General features: G+C 32.9%; 1 protein-coding gene and 1 long non-coding RNA gene across 4 annotated transcripts; one reads left to right on the top strand and one right to left on the bottom strand.

The window, feature by feature from the left end:
- The first annotated feature begins 5,796 nt into the window (after positions 1 to 5,796).
- LOC113078598 (zinc finger Y-chromosomal protein 1-like) lies at positions 5,797 to 20,422 on the top strand. 3 transcript variants are annotated; one of them, XM_026250918.1, is made up of 8 exons: positions 5,797 to 6,130; positions 7,033 to 7,164; positions 8,297 to 8,620; positions 9,736 to 9,885; positions 11,523 to 11,618; positions 12,715 to 12,849; positions 13,957 to 14,094; positions 15,331 to 20,422. In XM_026250918.1, exons 2-8 carry the CDS (start codon positions 7,098 to 7,100, stop codon positions 16,632 to 16,634), a joined length of 2,214 nt encoding a protein of 737 aa, XP_026106703.1. In that variant the 5' UTR covers positions 5,797 to 6,130; positions 7,033 to 7,097; the 3' UTR covers positions 16,635 to 20,422. The 3 variants fall into 3 exon arrangements, with proteins under 3 accessions (XP_026106703.1, XP_026106702.1, XP_026106704.1); XM_026250917.1 differs by having other exon boundaries at positions 5,798 to 6,130; positions 7,068 to 7,164; XM_026250919.1 differs by having other exon boundaries at positions 5,802 to 6,130; positions 7,068 to 7,164; positions 8,315 to 8,620.
- Positions 20,423 to 21,331: 909 nt separating this feature from the next.
- On the bottom strand, positions 21,332 to 21,689 carry LOC113078594 (uncharacterized). Its single transcript, XR_003281558.1, has 2 exons — positions 21,587 to 21,689; positions 21,332 to 21,506 (listed from the first exon to the last, which is right to left on the bottom strand). It is a non-coding gene; the product is annotated as an uncharacterized LOC113078594 (long non-coding RNA).
- Between the last annotated feature and the right edge of the window lie 480 nt (positions 21,690 to 22,169).

Here is a 22,169-nt window from a genome sequence, read left to right as displayed (position 1 = left end):
TTATTATGGTTCACCAGTGAATTTTTAATACAATCTCAGTAGTTTGTTTATAAGTTCAGAACTTCACAGTCGGACCACTAACTCCTGTCTGATGATTGACAGATGAAAGAGGAAGTGGCTAGTGCAAAAGTAGGTCATGAAGATGAGCGAAGGATGGAGATCCTGTACCATGTCCTCGCTGTCAGAGAAACAACCCGAGGAGTGATGATGAACCTGCAGACGAACACCAGGACTTCTGGAAAAAAAAACATGTCTGAATGTCATTGTGGCATTTTACATAAAATATATTTGAGACTATATGTTTGGAATATATTTAATGTATAATTTGAAATAGTTTTTTTATTTAACAGTCTAATGCACATAAAGATTTAGAGTAAAACTAACTAAAGCAAAGACAAAAATTAGAAAAAAGGGTTTGTGTTTGCTATGCATGCATAAATCATTTCATTTTACTCTCTCATTAGACACATTTCCTTCTACTTGAATTGCACCGTTTTTCAGCAGTGATTAATGAATTTCTGAATGACAAAATTTGAAACTTAGCATTTATTTTAAATAAAGATTTCAACAAAACAACTTAAGCATTTAATGTGTTTGTTATTGGATGATGTTGCTAGTTGATGTGATTCTTGACACCCCGTGTGAACTTGAGAAGAACTGACTTCATCCACAAAAAAAAAAAAAGCATTTTAGTGTACAACATTTACCGAAAAAGGTATTTGGGCAACTGTATATAGCAATCTAACAGCTTTTAGTGAAAAAAGGAAATCTTAGTGCTGGATGCTGGATAAAAAAACTGTGACCGGGAATGTTAACTTTTTCCCTTTAAATTGACCCGACTGATTTTTTTTCTTTCTTTTTTTTGGAGGGATGGATGGATACCATGCTATTTCACTAAAGTAACACTCAAAATGAATGACTTCAGTTACTGAAAAACACTGTATAAGAGAATGTCCTCTTTGGTGCAGACCTGAATCTGGTTCATTGTGGGTTTTAAAAAAAAATAACAATATATGGGCAACAACATATTATAATAATAGAAAATCCTCAAGGGATAACCACTTCAAATCTATATTGGGTACAATCAAAACAGACAAACGGCTGATAGTTGACAAAGTGTTGATGCAGCTTCTCTTTGTCTGGTTAGCAATGTGTTTCATCTGCTGTTTTTAACATGAAAACATCTCACAACCCTAATTGCATATTAATTGCATGTCAATTGCATATTAAACTTAAACTAATACAATGAATACATAAAGTACAAAAATGACAAAAGCACAACAACCTAAAATTAAAATGACATTTTTAATAGTTCAAAATATTAATACTGTAATAGTTTGGACATAATACTAAAATAACGCTGTGCTCGTTTGTTAAATATTGTCTTGTTGCAGTATGTTTTCAGCTAATCACATGAATGTTTCTCCTGCTTTTCTCCCACATCTTTAAAGATTGAATGTGTGATGTCTCACCAAAATGGGCTTGCAATAATACTGACTGTTTTCAAACACTGCTTCTGTATGCAGTTGTTCAGACTCACACCATGTACAAGGCAGAGCTTGACATATTTCATTCGCTTCTTGGTTTTATTTTGAAGGCTGTGTTCTGCTTTCAGATGTGGGTCAGTGTGTCCTGCCTCCTCACGTGGGTTATGTCAAATAAAGCGCTGCAGGACAGAGAGACTGACTGGTAGCGTGTCAAACGCTTTATCAGCTGCTGTGAAGTGTTGTCTGCAGCGCTCTGACACGCTCTCTGGCATTATGATATTGCATGAGATCATTTTTCCACTTTGTGTTGTTGTTGGACACTCTCTTCATTCAGACACACCGCGCCATTAAAGGTCTTTCTGAACAGATTCATGCATGTTAAAAGCAGAACCTCTCAAGAGAACATTGTCTGTTGATTGAAAAACATTAGTGTTGTTATTGTTGACAAACTATTAAAACTAATAAAGATTCTCTCTCTATATATATAGAATAGAGAGAGAGAGAGAGAGAGAGACAGAAAGAGAGAGAGGGAGACAGAGATATGATATATATATATATATATATATATATATATATATATATATATATATATATATATATAATTTTGGCAATTAAATGAAAATAAGTACTAAAATCAATAACACTGAAAAATACAGCTAGATAGAATTTGTTTAAAAAAATAAAACTAAATCAAATGACAAACACAACATTTCTAAAATGAAACTTAAAAACTGAAAATATAAAAATAAAAGCCAGTTCAACATACACTGTAATACTTAATTAATACTGTTTAATAAAATTGTATAATGTCATAATTTGCATTTTTTCTAATCATGTACGTTTTATATTGAAGCATATTTATTTTATGATTTTTCATAATATAATATGAGATCTGCATCAGTTTTTTTCATACATTATGGTGATTCTCATCAAATCAAATTATAATATATAATTTTTTGCTTGTCTTGATGTAAAATGCATTGTTTTGTCTCTCAGTTGCTGTTAAGGTTCAGAAGTGACTGTGATCATCTACACTCGGAGTTGTGTAGGGGTTTTCTTCATCAGAGGAGGGTCTGGATGCTAGCACAGAAGCTCAGATCAATCCCAGAATCCCAGAGACATATCAGAGCAGCCAAAGCGACATCACATGATCACAGAGAGCATGAATGAACCGGTCAGACAGAACTTCCTGACCTACTATGCCCATATTTGGTCAAGACATTCCGGTTTGTGCTCACTGTCAACACATGCTGAATGTTTCTAGTCTAATCAAGAATAACTATTTACTCAAACCGCTGTTTTGAGGACATTCAAGGACTCTCGGTCTCTCTGCAGTCATACATGGGTTTAATGAGTAACAGTAACATTATATCAGCAACTGGAGGTCAAATCATTTTAAATATGGCCAATGTAGAGGTCAAGGGTTGAATACACAAAAATGGGTTACATAACTCTGTTTTGATCCTCTTTTCTTGCCCTTTGATTTCACTGATATTTACTTCTATTTGCAAATGAGAAATTGATAACTTTGCAATTTATAGATTTTTAGTATGAAGTTAAGTTTTGTAATTCTGTTGTGTAACAGTTAGTGCCTTTTGGAAATCGTTTTTGGTCATTGCAATTAGCTAAAGTATAAATATTACATGAAAATCTTTAAATAAAAAACTGAAACTAACTGAAAAGTACTAAAATCACTAAAACGGAACTGTAAGGAAGATACGTTTTTTTATAAACAAAACTAATAATAATAATAATAAAATTACAAAATTAAAATGCTAAAATTAAACTAAAATGAAAACCGACAATATAAAGGTAAAAGCTAATAGTATATAAACATGTACTGTATATAAATAATAATAACAGAGCACTACATGTCATAACATTTTCTTTGCTGTTTTAACATTCTCAGTTTTTCTCATAATCGTGTATATTTTATATTTTGGCATATATTTATATTTCTTTCTATTGCTGCACAAGTGTTGCCACCAGGAAAGATTATACTGTTTATATAAAAAATATGGGATTATTTTAGGTTAATATCATCCCAGAAATATGGATATATTTATTATTAATTAAAACAAAATTTTATATTCTTTTTTTTTAGTTTCTCTTTAGGAGTGTTTGTTTGTTTGTTTGTTTGTTTTTTTTACTGTGGCCAAATGTGGAAATAATAAATAAATAAATAAAAATAGCCGAACCAATATAAAATGTAAGATTGGTATCAGTGGATTTATAAACTTTGATTTCATCTGATATTTGCAGCACAGACAGTGGCAAAGTCAATAAAAGCTTTTACTCCTGGCATAATGATCAGTCTTTACAAAGCGCGCAGATTTATTTACATTTTTAAACAATAAATAATCAAAGTAGCCTAAAATCGTAGATAGAATAGTGGTATTAGGTTTATTTCAATAAGGAAAATTTGCCTTTTATCTCTTCTGCAGTGTCATCAAACGCTTCTTTAAAGCTCAAATAATATAATAATCTTTAGAACAACATCATCCCATCTGAAACCCTTGTACATGTTTATTATTAAAGACTTTATCCGTGTGTCAGCAGGAAAAACAGAGTCAAAAACACGAACTGAACACAACTGAAGGTTCTAATGCATTGGTCCAGTCTTTTTCTTCTTCTGTCCGATTGAGTGACTGCGATCAGACTTTCATCCGATGAGCGCCATCTAGAGTTCATCAAGGGCAATATACTCCCGTAAAATTTACTCTTTTTTTTTTTTTTTTTTTTTTTTTAAACAGGTTGTTAAAATGTATTCCATATATAATATAATATAATATAATATAATATAATATAATATAATATAATATAATAACAGTTCTACAATGCAAGGGCGTAATGCATAAACATTACAATATTTAACATGAACATTATTTTTTAATTTAAAAAAATAGCAATAGTATAGAAATGGATATTTATTTATTTATATTACATGTTGATGGAATCTGTGTATTGAGTGATTTTGTTTTATTAATTCCTAGTACATTTCACGAAGAATTAAAAAATAAAGTAACACATTGAATTAAACATGGCATTTTGTAAAAATGTATAAAAACAGAAGTATTTTCTTCTAGAATGTACTCCAACCCATAAGACAAACATATTTATTAAAATATATGTTCAAATATACTTTTACAATATATTTTGTCCAGAATTTATTATTATTATTATTATTTATATTAAAACAGCTCTACCATCAGTTACAGAGACGGGAGAGTATATGATGCAAGCTCATCAGAGTCTGAGAAACTGAAAGTGAGATGCCTACATTCATTTAGATGGAGAAATAACATTGTGCACTAGACACACTGATTTAGCTGTGATTTTGTTTTTAGTAAGCACAACAATCTAGTGCAACATTCTTCATTATTTTAATTGAAAAACTGAAATGTTACCTGTGCAACTGGTCAAAACCAACTGGAAATAGATGCTGTTGAAACACACTTTTTGTAGAGGTTCTGAATATGCATTTCAGTATATACTACAAGACTGCATTTATTCAGAGAATTGGATATTTTTTAAAGCAGTGTTTGCAGAATATTAACTTCAGACTGAATTTGCTTTTGGTTTGTGTTACAGTTCTGGGTTCATGTGAATTTGATAGACAACATATGGTGAGAGGTTTTGAACATTCAGGCTCTTGCATTATATCACTCTCCAAAGACTTCCATCCCAGAAAAAAAAAATGCACCACATGCACATGCATCCATATAGCCTTTAAAACGTTAAATAATACCCTTTTCTCTATTAATATGGGTTAAACCTAAAAACATTATGTTTTGGGATTAGAGATCGGAAAATCTCCCCCCACCTTTCGGTTTAGATGTTTGGTTTAGATATTGTGATTTGTGCTCTTAATATTTGATCTAATATATTAAGACTCATAATGTGGGCATGAAAATGCTTTGCATGGGATGACCAACCAGTGGTTGCTTTTAAAGGCCAAAGCAATAAAAACATACATGTTTAGAGTCAGTTAAGTTTAAACAACGAGTTAAAACACACAGCTCTCATTTTTGTTATTCTACTGGGAAATTATGCATGCATGATCGAACAATTTTTAAAACATGTAACAAGAAGCCTCATGCATGTCTTTTATTTAAAATAATACCCTCCCACTAAAAATAGGTTAAAACTAAAAATATTTTGACCTGAGATTAAAGATCGGGAAATTCTCTCAAATTAACTGATATGATTTCCGTCTTCCAAATTTGTGCGCTTAATATTTGATCTAATATATTAAGTAAGACTCGTGATGTGTGTGTGCATGAATATGCTGTGCATGGGATGACCCAAGCAGTGGACGCTTTTAAGGGCCAGAACTATGAGAACATAAATCTCTGATATTAATACGAGGTTTAACGGGGAGTTAAAAAACATGCTTATGCATCAGGCTCGATCGTTAGCGCTGTAGCTTGTTGTTAGCTTCGCGTTCTCCGGATGAATGTTGTTGTTCCGCGTGCTCTCCTGCGGCTCTGCGCAGTGTGTGTCTGCGGAGCTCCGCCCTCCCTGCGCACTGCGGCCCGCCCAGCGCCCGCTAACTCCCGCTCCAGCCCTGCCCGAGTCTGGGGGAATCCGACGGCCTGCCTGCCCGGGGAAAATCTGGAGGCCGCCCCGCGCGCTGATCTATGGTAGGTGCGCCGATGGCGACGAATCGAACCGCGCGAGTTTCATCCCACGCCACGAGAGCTTAACGCGCTGTTTTTGCACGTTTTGTTGCATTGTGTTGCGGCTGGAGAGAAGACGTGAGGCCTCGGATTGGCCGCCGGGCCCCGGGCCTCACGCAGGCCGCGATCAGGCCTTGTGCACCGGGGGTGGGTTATTGTTTATAAACGCTCGTGCGGGAGCGCGAGACCAACCGCCCCTTTGTTTCAAAGCAAAGTGCGCGTACTCGCATGCATACATCCGTGCGTGAGAATAAAGCGCGTGATATTTAATAACTCAAAATGGCGCACAGGCTGGTTTTGTTTTCAGTGCAAGCGGGGAAATTATGGTCACAAGACGCCATGTTTATGTCCGGTTTCAGGTGCTGAAATGCGAGGAAACCTTCAGCGCGCGGGGGGTGGGATGCTACTGCTAAATGCTGCACACATTCATCTCGAATGCATGAAGCTTCGACTGTTTCCTGACGTGCACGAAGCATTTAATGCGTTAAGCGTCGGGTTTAAAGATGCATTGCATCATTTTATACATGCACTACCGCTTATTGGTGCTCATGTTTAAATTCACGTCGCTCTTCTTGTCGCAGTCATTTGCACATTAAAGGGACATGCACGTCCGTCAGTAATCTGTTCATATTTATCAGTAGCCTGTCTGTCTGCTTTCACATATCTCTGTTTGCATGCATATTCATTTATATGTCATTCAAGTCTATTGCATGTTTACATTGACAACTAACCTAGTTCTTGAAGACTGTCACATTGTTATGATTCCCACTTGTCCTAAAGCTATGAGAGCTTTATTCTCTATTTACATTTTTATGAGGTGCTACTTCTGCTGTGAATGGTTATTTAACTCTTTTCGTCTGTGGCAGACATTCCAGATTAATGGTTTGTGTTGCTGTGTTAGTTGTGCCGTGGCCAATGAAGAATAAAGACGATGAATGAGGAGGTGACAAGGCTTGCTCTGCGTTCCCAAGAGCCGAAGATTATTCTGCATGGCTCAGGTAGGAAAGATGCCATGATGTTTGCTCAATCATTTGTCTGTCGCACTTAATACTGTGTTGTGTTGTTATTGTTCTAAGAGACCGTACTAAAACAGTGTTATTGACCACAGAAGATTAAAAAAATGTAACGTTTAAAATCTATATTTTTTTAAATGAAAATATTGTATTTTGTTTACTAATGTTTACACTAGCATATACATATATGGGCATATACGACATGTGAATATGAATACATCATCAATTTGAATAAAGCTATAGTTTTGAATAATATAGAATTATTATAAATAAGATACTTTTTCATGTAATAAAAATGTATAATGCAATTTTATATAACTACATGAAATGTAATTATGAATATAATTTTATGTGTTGCATGAAATGTTTTATATCTGATATTTAATTATAACAAAATAAAAAAAAATTATAAAAATTGCAAATTTCTAAAATGCTGCAACTATTAAATTAAGAACGTTTCTTTATAATATATAACAAAAAAATACTTTTTACATAATACAAATTATGTAATTATGAAAAATACAGATTAAAATATATATATATATATATATATATATATATATATATATATATATATATATATATATATATATATATATATAATTATAATTAAAAAAGATATATAAAATATGTAAATGTATTGTTATTATGTTTCATTTAAATGTAAGTATTTATATAATTATAATAAATATACATAGTTTAACTCATTTAATATATATATTTAATTATACATTATAATCATTATTATTATTAACATTAAAATATAAAATGCCACAATATGCAACGAAATATGATTTTTTTTTGCATGAAAATATATATTTTTATAATATAATCCTAATAAATTATAATTAGAAATAAGCTTTATGTAATACAATTTTTAATGCATATAAATAGAATAAAAAAATAACATGTAATACATAAAAATGTGTGTGTGTATATATATATATATATATATATATATATATATATATATATATATATAATTATGAATAATAACAATTATAATATATCATCATGATGTATGATTTAGTGTGTTGTATTACAGTGTCACAAAGCCGATATGATACAGAATAAATCTATAGAGTGAACTGGTGTGTATGGATGGGTCATTATGTAGGGGTGTGTGTTGTCTCAGATGAGGGCGGAGCTGGGGAGGAGGAGGAGTACGTGGTGGAGCTCCAGGAGACGGTGCTGGTGTCAGAGGTGGAGGGCGAGGCCGCCTCCGTCCAGGGCTTCTCCTCCGACGAGCTCGTCATCCAGGACGCAGTGGAGGATGTGGTCGCCGAGTACGTGCACTGTGACGATGACGAGGGTGTTGCTGTGGAGACCTGTGTGATGTCACTGGAGGAAGAGGAGGATGGTGTTGCCATGGCAGAGATGACGGAGGGGAGGGATGCTGAGCACGACTCGGACGGCTGCGGAGATTACCTCATGATCTCCTGTAACTCATTCACTCACTCTGTGCTTCATTAGATCTGTTGAGCGTTTGTTTCAGTGTACTACTGTTTCAGCTCCAGTTATTGAAGTAATTCTACTTAAACTCATTCCAGTTCGTTTACCAAGGCTACATTTTTTTTTTATATATATATTTATTGAAAGACATGGGCCATAGCAATAACATTTCCAAAAAAAACTAACTAAACATTTTAAATATATTTTAACTATCTTCCCACACCCACCCACAGCATCCAAAACCCCCCCCCAAAAAAACAGTTTCACAGGAATAATTATTATACAAAGGCTAAGACAAAGGCTACATTTCTAATTCTCATGAAATTTATTTTCTATGTTTTTCATCTGAATGTTTAATTTTTTTATGTCTTCACATACACAAAAAATAATAGTAATAATAATAATAAAAAATAATAATAAATAAATTTATATTTTTTATTTATTTCTAATTTTAATTTAGAAATAAATTTAATTTTGTTTTATTTGATTTATTTCAGTTTTTGATATAAATAATTTTTACTTGTGCTTTGTCATTGTAAGTAGTTATAATATAATATTAATTAAAAAAAAAATGAATTTGTTATTTTTAGCTTTATTTCATTTTTAGCTACATTTCCTAGTTTTTTTTTTTTTTACATTTTCATCTAATGTTTGTTTAATTTTAGTTGTTAAAATCGTATATATTCAGTTTTTAATAAAAAAAAATTATATATTATTCTCATTATGTGCTTTTGTAACTTTTATTTATTTATTTATTTACTTATTTTGTTATTTTGCTCACTTATGTGCCAGTTCATTATTAAATCAGTTGTTAGTTAGTTTGTTTGTTCGTTTATTCAATTATTCGTTCATTTGTTTCTGTTTGAATAGTTTGGACAACGTTTTCAAACTGTACTTAATTGTCATAAAATAGACATTAACACTTGATTGTGTTACCATAATATTGAATAATAAGTAGTATTTTGTTTTATTTTATTTTGTAAATACCACCATTGATGTGTTAATTTGATCTAAGGTTTTAATGCCACTCGTCTTTAGTTTAGTTTCTTCTCGTTTGTCTTCATCATCAGTTGATAATGCTGCAGTGTGTTGTTCCCTGTGTAGTGGACGAGGCGGGGAAGATGGTGTCTGGAGACGGAGACGAGGTGACCGTCGAGGGGGCGATAGATGACCAGGAAGTGGAGAAGGACGAGGACGGACAGGAAGTCATTAAAGTTTACATCTTTAAAGCAGACTCTGGAGAAGACGACCTCGGTGAGTGAACAACAGACTTCAGCCTTTATTCCTGAACAGTTACAGTATTTATAAAGTATCTTGAAACAGCTTTTATTTGTGTGTTTTTCTTTTTTCTTTGTGTTTTAGGTGTTTTTATTTATTTATTATTTAAATGTTAGTAATTTTACTATTTCATCTTAAATGTTTGTTTTTCATGTAATGTTTGTTTTATTTTATATCTTCAGTTTGTCGTTAAAAATTAATTTACTTTATAGTTATGTGCTTTTGTGTTTATTACTATTTTTTATAATGTTTCATAATATTATATATATATATATATATATATATATATATATATATATATATATATATATATATATATTTAATATTCATATTGTTTTAGCAATTTTAGTATTTCATCATAAATGTTTTTTTTTTTTTCATTTTATGTTTTTTTTTTTTATATCTTCAGTTTGTTATAAAAAATGTATTTAGTTTATAGTTATATATAGTTTGCAATAAAAAAATAATTTAATTAAAAGTTATGTGCTTTTGTTATTGTTATTAGTTTTTATAATGTAATATAATATCATTATTTTTTAATAGTTGTATTGTGGTTATATCTGGTTATTTTAGTATTTTATCATAAATGTTTTTAGTTTTATATTTGTTTTATTTTACATCTTCAGTTTGTTAAAGTTTACTTTATAGTTATGTGCTTTTGTCTTTATTACTTTTTTTATAATGTTTTATTATATTATTCTTTTTTTAAATATTCATATTGTTTTAGCAATTTTAGTATTTCATCATAAATGTTTTTTTTTCATTTTATGTTTTTCATTTTTTTTACATTCAGTTTGTTATAAAAAATATTTAGTTTATAGTTGTGTGCCTTTGTCTATATTACTAGTTTTTATAATGTTTTATAATATATTACTCTTATATATATATATGTATGTATGTATGTATGTATGTATGTATATATATATATATATATATATATATATATATATATATATATATATATATATATATATATATATATATATATATATATATATATATATATATATATATATATATAAATTAGTATTTTATCATAAATGTTTTTCATTTTATATTTGTTTTATTTTATATCTTCAGCTTGTCGTTGTTAATTTAGTTTAGTTCTATGCCTTTGTCTTTATTATTAGTTTTTATAATGTTATATAATATAATAATAATTATTATTTGTATTCATTGTCTTAGTTTTAGTAATTTTAGTACTTCAACTTATTTAACATTTCTAATTTGCTTGACTATATATATTGTTTATTTATGTTTTTATGAGTTTTAATAGTATCCCAATGTGCATCATATTAGAGCTACCGTATTTTTCAGACTATAAGTCGCACCTGAGTATAAGTCATACATCATACGTCATGATGAGGAAAAAAACATATATAAGTGGCACTGAACTATAAATCACATTTATGTAGAACCAAGAGAAAACATTACCGTCTCCAGTCACCAGAGGGCGCTCTATGTCTTCAGTGTAGACTACAGGAGAACTGAGCAGCATAGAGCGCCCTCTCGTGGCTGGAGACGGTAATGTTTTCTCTTGGTTCTTGGTTCTAAATAAATGGGACTTATAGTCCAGTCGTGGGACGGTTGTTTAGTGCTGTATCTGTGTGTAGGAGAGCCGGTGGATCAGGGTGAGCCTGTGGGTCGTCCGCTCAGAGAGAAGATGGTCTACATGTCTGTGGGAGACGCTCATCACACACAGACTGATGGTGAGAAACTCTCAGCAAATCAGTATATTTTCATGATTTCTGAAGATCGTGTGACACTGAAGACTGATGCTGGAAATACAGCTGTGCATCACAAAAATAGATTACTTGTTTTTACAATATTACTGATTTTACTGTGTTTTGAAGCAATAAATGCAGTCTTGGTGATGCCATGCAACTATAGAAATATGGCATCAATATAACATAAAACTAATTATCTCACATCAAACTGTTTCACAAACTAGTATGATGAAATAACAGTGGGTTTTGAGTCTTTAGTTCTGAACCTAAATGTTTTGCATAACGTGAAGCTGTTTTATCCGTGTTGTTATCGTGAAGTAAACCTAAAAATACAAATATTATGTTTATTGCAATAATGCTAACTGAAAATAAAATATGTAATGTATGTAAAATTGCTAGAAGTAAAACTGTAATAAGTTAAGTGGACTTAAAAACTAATGCAAATTATAAAATCATACAACAAAATTACTAAAATGTAAACAAAATATAATAATATAATATTAGATAATAATATAATAACAATATAATATTAAACAAAATAATATTAGAATATATATCTGTGTGGGTGTATATAAATAAATAAATAAATATATATATATATATATATATATATATATATATATATATATATATATATATATATATATAATATATATATATAATATATATATATTTTTTTGACATTTTTATTTATTTATTTTTTTTATTAATGTTTTTCATTTCCATCAGAAATAAGTATAGTGTGATGTATAGCATTAATGTGATATTAAGTAATATAACAGTAAACATTTTAGCTTGATTTCGGCTGCAAAAGCTCAAATAGCTATTTAGTTTTGCTTAAAGCACTTTGTTCTTTCTGAGCTACAAATGTCAAATGATGTCACTTTTTTTGGGAACATGTCAAACCAGCGTCATAATCACCATTGTAGACTTTGAGGAGGACGTGTTTCTGAACGTCTGACACCTTTGGTTCCAGTTTTGAGAATGCAGTCAGAAATGAGATGTTTTCAGAGCTGATATGAAGGATGTAGCGTTGGTGATGTGTTGTTCCCGTGTTGTTCCCGTGTTGTGTGTGCAGGCGGCTCCAAGCTCTCGGACGAGGTGTACATGGAGGTGGTGGTGGGAGGAGAGGAGCCGGTTCCTCACGACAGAGCGTATGACAGCACGGCTCTCAGCAAGGACTTCATGCCGGTCGCGTGGGCCGCTGCATACGGTCAGGAGGATGCACTTCACTGACACCACACACCCTGATCATGTAGAAACAGCAGCCGTAATAGAGTCGGTTCATTACGAAGAACACGCTGCATGCACACAAGACAAGCGTTATCAAACACAGCGCTGGCTATTGATTCACAAGCTTTTGATTCAATTCTGAGATCGATTTGATTAAAAACAAATATTTTTTTTGGTATCTCTGAAAAAAATTATAGTTTTATATTCTGTTTTCACTTTAATTTTACAGTTTTAATTGATTGTTTGTCAATTTTAGTTTTTGTTTCACTTCTTTTAATATAGTTTTTGATGTACAAAAATAACAAAAAATAATTATTTTATCTACATTTATAAATGTCTATATTTAAAAAAAAATTTTTTCCAATATTATTATTATTTTTATTTATTAAAATGTTTTTATTTGATTATTTCTAACTAAATTTAAAATTATATAGACATTAAAAAAATAAATAAATAAAACATATATATATTATATATATATATATATATATATATATATATATATATATATATATATATATATATATATATATATATATAATATGTTATTATTAATTTTTATTTAAGTTTTAGTAATTTTAGTACATCTATGTCAGTACAATTTAGTTAAACTAAATTAAAATGGAAAAAAATGACAGACACACAATAAAATTACTTAAGCCAAAATTAAAATTAATTTTGAAATATTAAACACTTACTTAAAAAAAAGTTACTTAAAAATTAATAAAAACAATATTGTTCCAGCCAAATTAAAGAGTGTGAAAATGGCATTTACTTGAATATCATGTTTTGAAATGTGAAAGCTGAGACTTTGTTTCTTATCAAAAGTAACAAAGCACAAAGTTTATTAATTGTGATTTTCGTTTGTTAGGTGCTACAAACAATGTTTAGTGAAGTTTTGTTTGCGAATCAGTAGAAAACAGTACAGACTAAAAGACTGATCTCGAGTGTTTTTCTGTTTATTTATGGATGTAATCCTTGCGTGTTCAGTGATAGAGGTTGACTGATATGAGCGTCTCAAAGTACAGCGATGTTGTGGTCGTGTTTCTTCTGGTTGTGAATCTGCTGGTGTGTGTTTGGGAAGCAGGTGCGGATGAGGGCTGTGAGAACCGGAACGGAGCAGCGAGCGCATTACTGCACATTGACGAGTCAGAAGCACTGGACAAACTCAGCCGGCAACACGGCAAGAACAAGAGACGAGCCGAACCCCGACAGGTCCAGACAGGTACCAGCACGCTCCGCTCTCACTACATGATCAATACATCAGGAATTGCTCAGAAAGTGCTGAACTTTACAGCAAATCGCAGGTTATGTCGGATGTTTGTGGATTCATGCATCACGCTGCAGGACCGAACTAGTGAAATCAAAATGAAAAAGGAAAAAAGTTGACCATTCAGAGCAGAAATGTACATTTTGTAATATGCTAAATTATATGTACATTTCTACCAAATATTTTATTAATTTGTAAATTTTAAATTGACATTTCAGTTTTAAATGTCTCATTTGCTTTGTGTTTTAACTGTATGTTGTATCCAGTATTATTTTAGTAGTATTATTTTTTTATGATTTTATTTTTAATTGAATTAGTTTAAACAAATGTATTTTTTTATTCATCCACAATTTTTTTTGGTTTCATAATTATTTCTTAAAACAAAAATATTTTAATAGTTTAGTTAAAAAAATCCAGATTGTTTCTACATTATATCAGCTATTGTCTACCAAGTGTTTTATCTTCTCTTTCTTTTTTCTTTTTGTTGTTTTCAGTTTACATTTTAATATATATATATATATATATATATATATATATATATACGATTTTGTTCTCTCTATTTTTTTTTTTTTTTTTTTTTAGTTCCGTTTTCATTTATTTATTCCCAGACAGTAATTTAGGTGTTTGTCAATTTAGTTTATCAATTTAAATTAAGTGAAAGTTTTGTTACCTTGCCAACTATCTTAATATCTTATTTTATTTAATTTTTCTCAATTAACAATTTTTTATAATAGTTTTAACACTAATATTTCATATGTATGGAGATAGAATAGTTTTTAAATAGATTTGTCCATGCATTTGTCGATCATCAGCTTCTTGACACTAGAAAGATTTTTAAATCATAAATTTCTTAATTTCTGTCCGGTCGATACGATATAATTCCGATGAAAAAATTGTAATAAAAGAACAATAAAACAGCCTCCAAGCTTTTGGATGGAATAGTGTATTGTGTTACAAAAAGCTTTTCATTTCAGATAAATACTAATCTTTGGATATTTCAATTCATCAAAGTATCCAGAAAGAAAATTTACTTAACTGTTATAAATATTAATAATCAACAAATCAGTATATCAGAATGAATTTTAAAGATCATGTGACACTCCATATATATGCATTATATCGGTTATTGGCTTCAAAACTGGTTTTCTTTTTTATCCTCTCACTTTTCGGTCTTCTCTCATTTCTCATCAGCGATCATCATCGGTCCATACGGACAGCCTCTGACCGTCTACCCCTGCATGCTGTGCGGTAAGAAGTTCAAATCCCGCGGCTTCCTCAAACGCCACACTCGCAACCACCACCAAGACTTGTTGAGTCGCAAAAAGTACCAGTGCACGGACTGCGACTTCACCACCAACAAAAAGGCCAGTCTGCACAACCACATGGAGGTGCACGCACTCAGCAACAAAGTGCCGTTCGAATGCGAGGACTGCGGTAAGGAGTTCCACCAGCAGGCGGCGCTGTTCTCGCACCGTCTCCAGCACCACCAACAGGAGCAGAAATCGCCCACGGCCATCGCGTCACCGCTTTCTCCCGCCGTTGCAGCCAAGACGCACAAATGCAAGTTTTGCGATTATGAGACTGCCGAGCAAGGGCTGCTCAATCGCCACCTGCTGGCCGTGCACAGTAAGAGCTTCCCGCACATTTGCGTGGAATGCGGCAAAGGTTTCCGCCATCCGTCGGAGCTAAAGAAACACATGCGCACGCACACCGGCGAGAAGCCGTACTCGTGCATGTACTGCGATTACAAATCGGCCGACTCGTCCAATCTGAAGACGCACGTCAAAACGAAGCACAGTCGCGAGCTGCCTTTCCACTGCGAGCGCTGCGGCCAAACCTTCAGTGAGGAGGACGAGCTGACGCAGCATGCATCCACGCATGAGGACGCTCGGGGACACCAGTGCAGTCACTGCGACCATCGCAGCTCCAACTCCAGCGACCTTAAACGGCACGTCATTTCCGTGCACACTAAAGACTACCCGCATAAATGCGCCGTCTGCGGGAAAGGCTTCCACCGGCCGTCCGAGCTTAAGAAACACTCGGCGTTGCATAAAGCCAAGAAACTGCACCAGTGCCGCCACTGCAACTTCAAAATCGCAGACCCGTTCGTTCTCAGTCGCCATATCTTGTCTGTTCACACTAAGGAGCAGCAACAGCAGGCACAGTCGCCGACTCCGCCCACACAGGCGTCGCCACCTCAAGCCCCGCCCACAGAAAAGCCTGCCCCCAAGAGGACTATAAGTGCGGCGCAGTTAGCAGCACCCGCTGTAAAGAAATCCGGCGGCTCGAAGGGTCCACGAGAAAGGAGGGTGTATCAGTGTCAGTATTGCGACTACAGCACAGGAGACGCGTCTGGCTTCAAAAGACACGTTATTTCCATCCATACTAAGGACTATCCTCACCGCTGTCAGTACTGTTCGAAGGGCTTCCGGAGACCTTCGGAGAAAAACCAGCACATTATGAGACACCATAAAGACCTGGTGCCGGCAGAATGAGCACTTCCCTTTTTCTCAAAACACACTAAACAGCCAGTGATTGAGATCACCATCCTTCATGTTGGCAACCTCTGTATTGGGCTTCTCACCAAGACCCCTCATGCAAAGCAGTTGTGTGTGTTGTGTCTGTATGCAAGAGAAAAATAGTTGAAAGTGTTTAGTGATTTAGACTGGAAGTGCTTTCACATTGATTATGTTCACATGGTCTGCAGTCTTAAAGGAACAGTTCAGCTTGAAATGACATTTCTGTTGTTGTCTATACACCCTCCTGTCTTTGTTTTCTGCTAAAGATAGTTGGCGGGAAAACTGATTTGGTTCGCATTGACTTCCATTGGAACACAAAGAAGATATTTGGAAGTATGTTGGTAACTAAAACCATTTGGGTTCGCATTGAATTTCATCATTTGGACAAAAAAATACAATTGAAGACAATGGGAACAGAAACTTTCTTGTGTGGGACATAAAATAAGGCATTTTGTCGAATGTTGGGAACTAAACCGTTTTGGTTCCAATGGACTTCTATAGTTTTTTTTGTTTGTTTTTTGTCCATACAATGGAAGTCAATGGGAAGCAAAATATAGCACTTTCTTTCTTGTGTGGAACCATATACCATTTTGGTTTCCATCAACATTCATTGGAACACAAAAAGACGATATTTTGAAGACTGTTGGTACTTAAACCATTTTGGTTCACATTGACTCTCATCATTTGGACAAAAAAATCGAATTGAAGTCAATGGGAACCAACACTTTCTTGTGTGGAACACAAAAGAATACATTTTGTAGAATGTTGGTTCCAATGGACTTCTATTGTTTTTTTGTCCATACAATGGAAGTCAATGGGAACCAAAACATAGGACTTTCTTCCAACAATATGTTCTGTGCCATTTTGGTTCCCATTGAACCCAAAATGAAGCAATCTTGAAGACTGTTGGTAACTAAATAGTTTTGGTTCCCATTCACTTTCACTGTAACACAAAAGAAGATATCTTGTAGAAAGCTGGGAAATAAAACATAATTGGTTCCCATCGATTTTCCATTGAAGGACAAAAGATTCAATGGAAACCGAAAAGCTATGGCTTTCTTCTGTGGAAGAATGTGTGGAACTAAATGGTTTTGATTCCCATTGACTTCCATTGAAACACAAAAGAAGATATTTTAAGAAATGCTGGGCGCCAAAGAGCTTCGGTTCCCATTGACCTCCATTGCCTTTTTTGTCCATACAATGGAAGTCAATAAGAATGGAACATTCTTCAAAACATATTATTTTGTGTTCCACAGATGAATGAAAGTCAAAGTGGTTTGGAATTAAATTTTTGGGTGGTCTATCCCTTTAAATAATAAGTAAATTATGACACTTCATTTTGGCTGGATTGTTCCTTTAACTTCAGATGCATTTCATGTATCTTAACGGATGAAACTAACCCGTTGGCCTCTGGGATCAGGTGTGTATTCCTGAAGCATTTTAGAGTATTAAAAGCAAACATATCCTCTCTGAAATGCTTTATGAATATTGGACAGTGTGATGGATATTTCACTCAGTCTTGCACTTACTAGAATGCCTGTCTGATTGCTAGCTGTTTGAAAAACATGGACACCAGGAAATGTTTTTAATGTTCAGATTAATACCAGGCTGTTTTCCTTTGGCACTGAGGACATTGCCTTATTGTTTGCAACCTCTAGGGATATCTGGTCTCTCAAACCTTTAATGATCGCAAAAAGAGCACATGATCTGATCTGAATGAAGACGATGAGGGAAAAACAGATGCAGCATCATCTGTATTGACCAATATGTCTGAAAGGAATAGCTCACCATTGAAAGCAAAAAAGCCATTTACTCTCCCAAACATGAAATCGAAGTCCTCTGAGTCCAGATGAAATGTTAGTTTTAGCCAAACATCAAGCTTTCATGTGAATTCACTTTTGCTCGGTTCCTTATAAGTGTGAAGACTTGGAATATGTTAAAAAGTTGTGTAGTCTGTTTTTATAGTGCTTCCACAAATGCTTTCACTTGTATGAGAAACATATTCTTGGACATTCAGCTTATCTTTTATGACCCGTAGAAGAGGAAAAAAGTAAACGTTTGAAACTACATGGAGAAAAACTTTTTTTTATTTTTTGGTGAACTATTCTTCAAAGGTTTACGCAGAACTAAATGTCTTCTGCATTACTTGTTGGATCATGTCCATGCACATCATGAATGGTTATTTTAAAGTATAAAAAATGGTGGTGTTTTGGCTCTGTGAGACCAGATAACCCCTTTAGAAAAATTTTAATCATGCAAATGTAATGTTTTCTTAAGTTGTAAGATGACCCTTAATGCATTTCACTTGGATGTTTGGGACCACAGAGATGTGAACTAAATAAATCTCATGTAAAGAGCATGCCTGGGTCAAATTAAACCCCAAAACCATGAGAAAAACCAGATTTTCCCTCCTAAATGTATGCTAATTTAAATACAAATCATTTTATTGCAGTAGATTTTATTTTATGTATTTTTATCTTACTTTACACCGTGATGTAAACAATCATCGTAAAAATAAATAAGAAATTATTAAAACTAAAAAAAGCACCTGAAAAAAAACATTTGGTTGTGCAACAATTTCCACTCATAAGATTTCACAATTAATTACAATGAAACACTGAAATAAATGTGACATTTTAAATAAAGACTTATATAGTACTCCAATCTTATTTATTGACGGTGTATTATCATCTTCATACGTCAGTGTTTCACATTTAATTCAATGTGTTACATGCTCACTCTTCATAAATATTTATGAATTTTAATAGCAAAAATAAAATAAAAATATTTACTGCAATGCAATGATTTGTATTTAAATTTTCACTAGTGTTAAAAAAATACATTAATTATGTTGCGATGCAAAAATAGTTTCAAAATAGAATTAATCATTTGTTTCTCTTTAGTTTTTGGGGTTAAATTTTACCTGAGCATTTTTTTTTTTTTTTTGAGATTCAGCCATATGTAATCTTTTTATATTACAGAATGCCAATCAAAAAAAAATAATAATAATGACCTCTTTGAAGCCAATTTTATCCATGATGTGAAGGTTTTATTTGATTTAAAAATGACAGATTACAAATGATCTTTATGTATGTATGTATGTATGTTTATGGTTTCTACTCAAAGCAATGCATCAGATATGTTTGCCGTTGCCAATATCCTTTTCTCTTGCCGACTTCATAGTGCTGGTCCTGTTTGGCTGCGTTCACAATGCAAATACACACTAATGCGCACTATTTGTCTTAACTAGGCTGGCATCCTTACTAGAGACAAAAAGCTGGAATCGACAAGGTGAGTCGTGTTGGAAATGCACTGTTTTGTGTTTGTATGTACCGTGAATCGGATCAAATAACACTTATTCGGGTCACTATTCCACTGATGGATGATGTCACATCCAGCTTTGCATGTGATTGGCCGGAGGTTTCCAGAGGAAGCACTGAAGCAGTGTCTCTTTGTGTCCGAACAGCACCATGATCGCAATGATTGGAGGAAAGGATGGCATCAGTCGAGAAGGCCCCTTCCTCTCTCTTCTCTCTCCCTGTGATCATTTTTATACCGCAGATATTTATTTGGTCACCGTTTGGACTTTGTTGTATAGTTAAATGTAAGTAGGAATCTATGGGACTATAACTTATTGTTTTGTACACAGAGAGAGTGTAGATGTTAATACTTCGGAAAGAGGAGTTTGTGTTGTCATGGATGTATCTTCACATTTGTTTATAAAATGACAAAACAGGAAATAAAAGGCAAAGTATTTTCCTGCATCCTCTGTTCTTTATTATGGAAACCCGATTGTGTTAAGTGCACAACATTTAAGAGATCTGTTCATGTGTGATATAGTGAATGTATTTTATTTCCATTTATTCATGTGGTAGAATGCTTATGTCTAAAGCGATTGACTGTGATTTACTCCAAGATAAAAGATTTATCAGTAAGTGCATCAGGATTTATTGTTTTATATGCATGCAATATCAGTCAAGTGCTTCGGACACACATGACTTGTTTTCTCAAAAATGTATTGCATTTACTGTTTTATTAGTTTTAATGTTTTCTGTTTTGATTTGAAAGGTTTTAGTCATTTTGTTGTGCTTTTGTCAGTAGTTTTTTATGTCTATATAAATGCGTCTATATAGTTTCTATACAAAAATGAGATATTTTGACTTGGCAACTAGGTTGAAATATTTTTTTTTAAATTAAAGTTTTTTTTTATTTCGATGTTGCTTTAGTTTTAGGTTTAGTTCAGATTTCCGTAATTTTGTTTTAATTAACTACAGTTTATAACCATATTTTTTTAATATTTAAAAAAAATTACAAATCATTCATTTTTATATTCTGTATTTTTTTGTTTACTATATGTTACCATTTTTTATTTCTTTTAGTTAAATCCTTAAAAAAAAAATTGTTACATAATAACACTCATTTTATGGAGACATACGTTTTCACATGTTAGGTTTTTATAAAAAACAAAAAAGTTTTTTTTATTTTTTTATTTAACTTTTTGCATTTTTTCACTTTCTTCGATTAATCTGCCGTATGTCTTTAAAAAGAACTCAAATGCTCCCAAAGCAATTCAATGTTTACAACAATATAAGTAGTGTAATCTCATTTTCAGATCTATGAGACGTTTAACAGGTTAAAACACATAAAAATCACAACACAAATGCCACGTAACAGAGATTCACAAAAGATTTTATTGGGTCCAGTCTTGTGAAGAAATAAGAAGAAAGGATGGAGAGAACTTTAAGAAGGTAAAAGCACTGATAGTGAGAGAGTGAAACACTTAAAAGATTCACTACAGTCAGAATAAATGAGTCAGGATTCACAGAGCTTCACATCAAGGGCACTCATCTGGAGAGAAAAGATGTTCACGTCAGGCCTCCATACATTTTATTTTAGTGTTTAAACGAGTGTTTTTAACAGCACTTTACCATTTTTAGGCAGGATGGCGATGTTCTCAGACAGAATGCCTTGCTCCAGAGAAAACTGAGTGAACTTGTCCAGGACGTCCTGGCTCAGGTCTGGGGGCTCGCCTGCGGTGACAGCACAACACACACATGTCAGAGAAAAACAATCAAATCAATGCAAACATTAGTAAATATTCTCACTATCTGAGCTGATGCATTTTTTTTTTTTTTGCAGCACACATCACAGTCTAAGAAACGTGAGATTTAAGCTCATGAGAAATCTGTTTGACTTCAGTGTGAAACGAAAAATGTGGTCAGGTACTTCACTTTACCCATCAAGAACTGACGGGACTGTCGAAAACTGGGTTGTTTTAGGTTTAATAAGGGGACCTGGAAGGAAACATTAAAACTTGAGCTGAAAACACAACATTTACAACACGGTTTTAAAGCCTTTATTAATCTAGCAAAAGTTAATTTCAACATTTACTAACACATTCAAAAGTTGTATCTGTTAATATTATTTAACCGAACTACGATACAGCAGAAAATATTAAATGACTGGCATAAATATGTTTAAAATATAAGCTTTATACTGTATATGTTTAAA

This window comes from Carassius auratus, unplaced genomic scaffold, assembly GCF_003368295.1.
Source record: "Carassius auratus strain Wakin unplaced genomic scaffold, ASM336829v1 scaf_tig00026092, whole genome shotgun sequence".
NCBI lineage: Eukaryota > Metazoa > Chordata > Actinopteri > Cypriniformes > Cyprinidae > Carassius > Carassius auratus.
This window is presented reverse-complemented; position numbering and strand designations above follow the sequence as displayed.

What these genes read in the sequence shown, in the direction of transcription:
- LOC113078598 (XM_026250918.1), top strand. Translation starts at nt 7,098, where the DNA reads ATGAATGAGGAGGTGACAAGGCTTGCTCTGCGTTCCCAAGAGCCGAAG. An exon ending in AGATTACCTCATGATCTCCT is followed by an intron (nt 8,621 to 9,735) that starts GTAACTCATTCA and finishes TTCCCTGTGTAG; the next exon opens with TGGACGAGGCGGGGAAGATG. An exon ending in CGCGTGGGCCGCTGCATACG is followed by an intron (nt 12,850 to 13,956) that starts GTCAGGAGGATG and finishes TTTGGGAAGCAG; the next exon opens with GTGCGGATGAGGGCTGTGAG.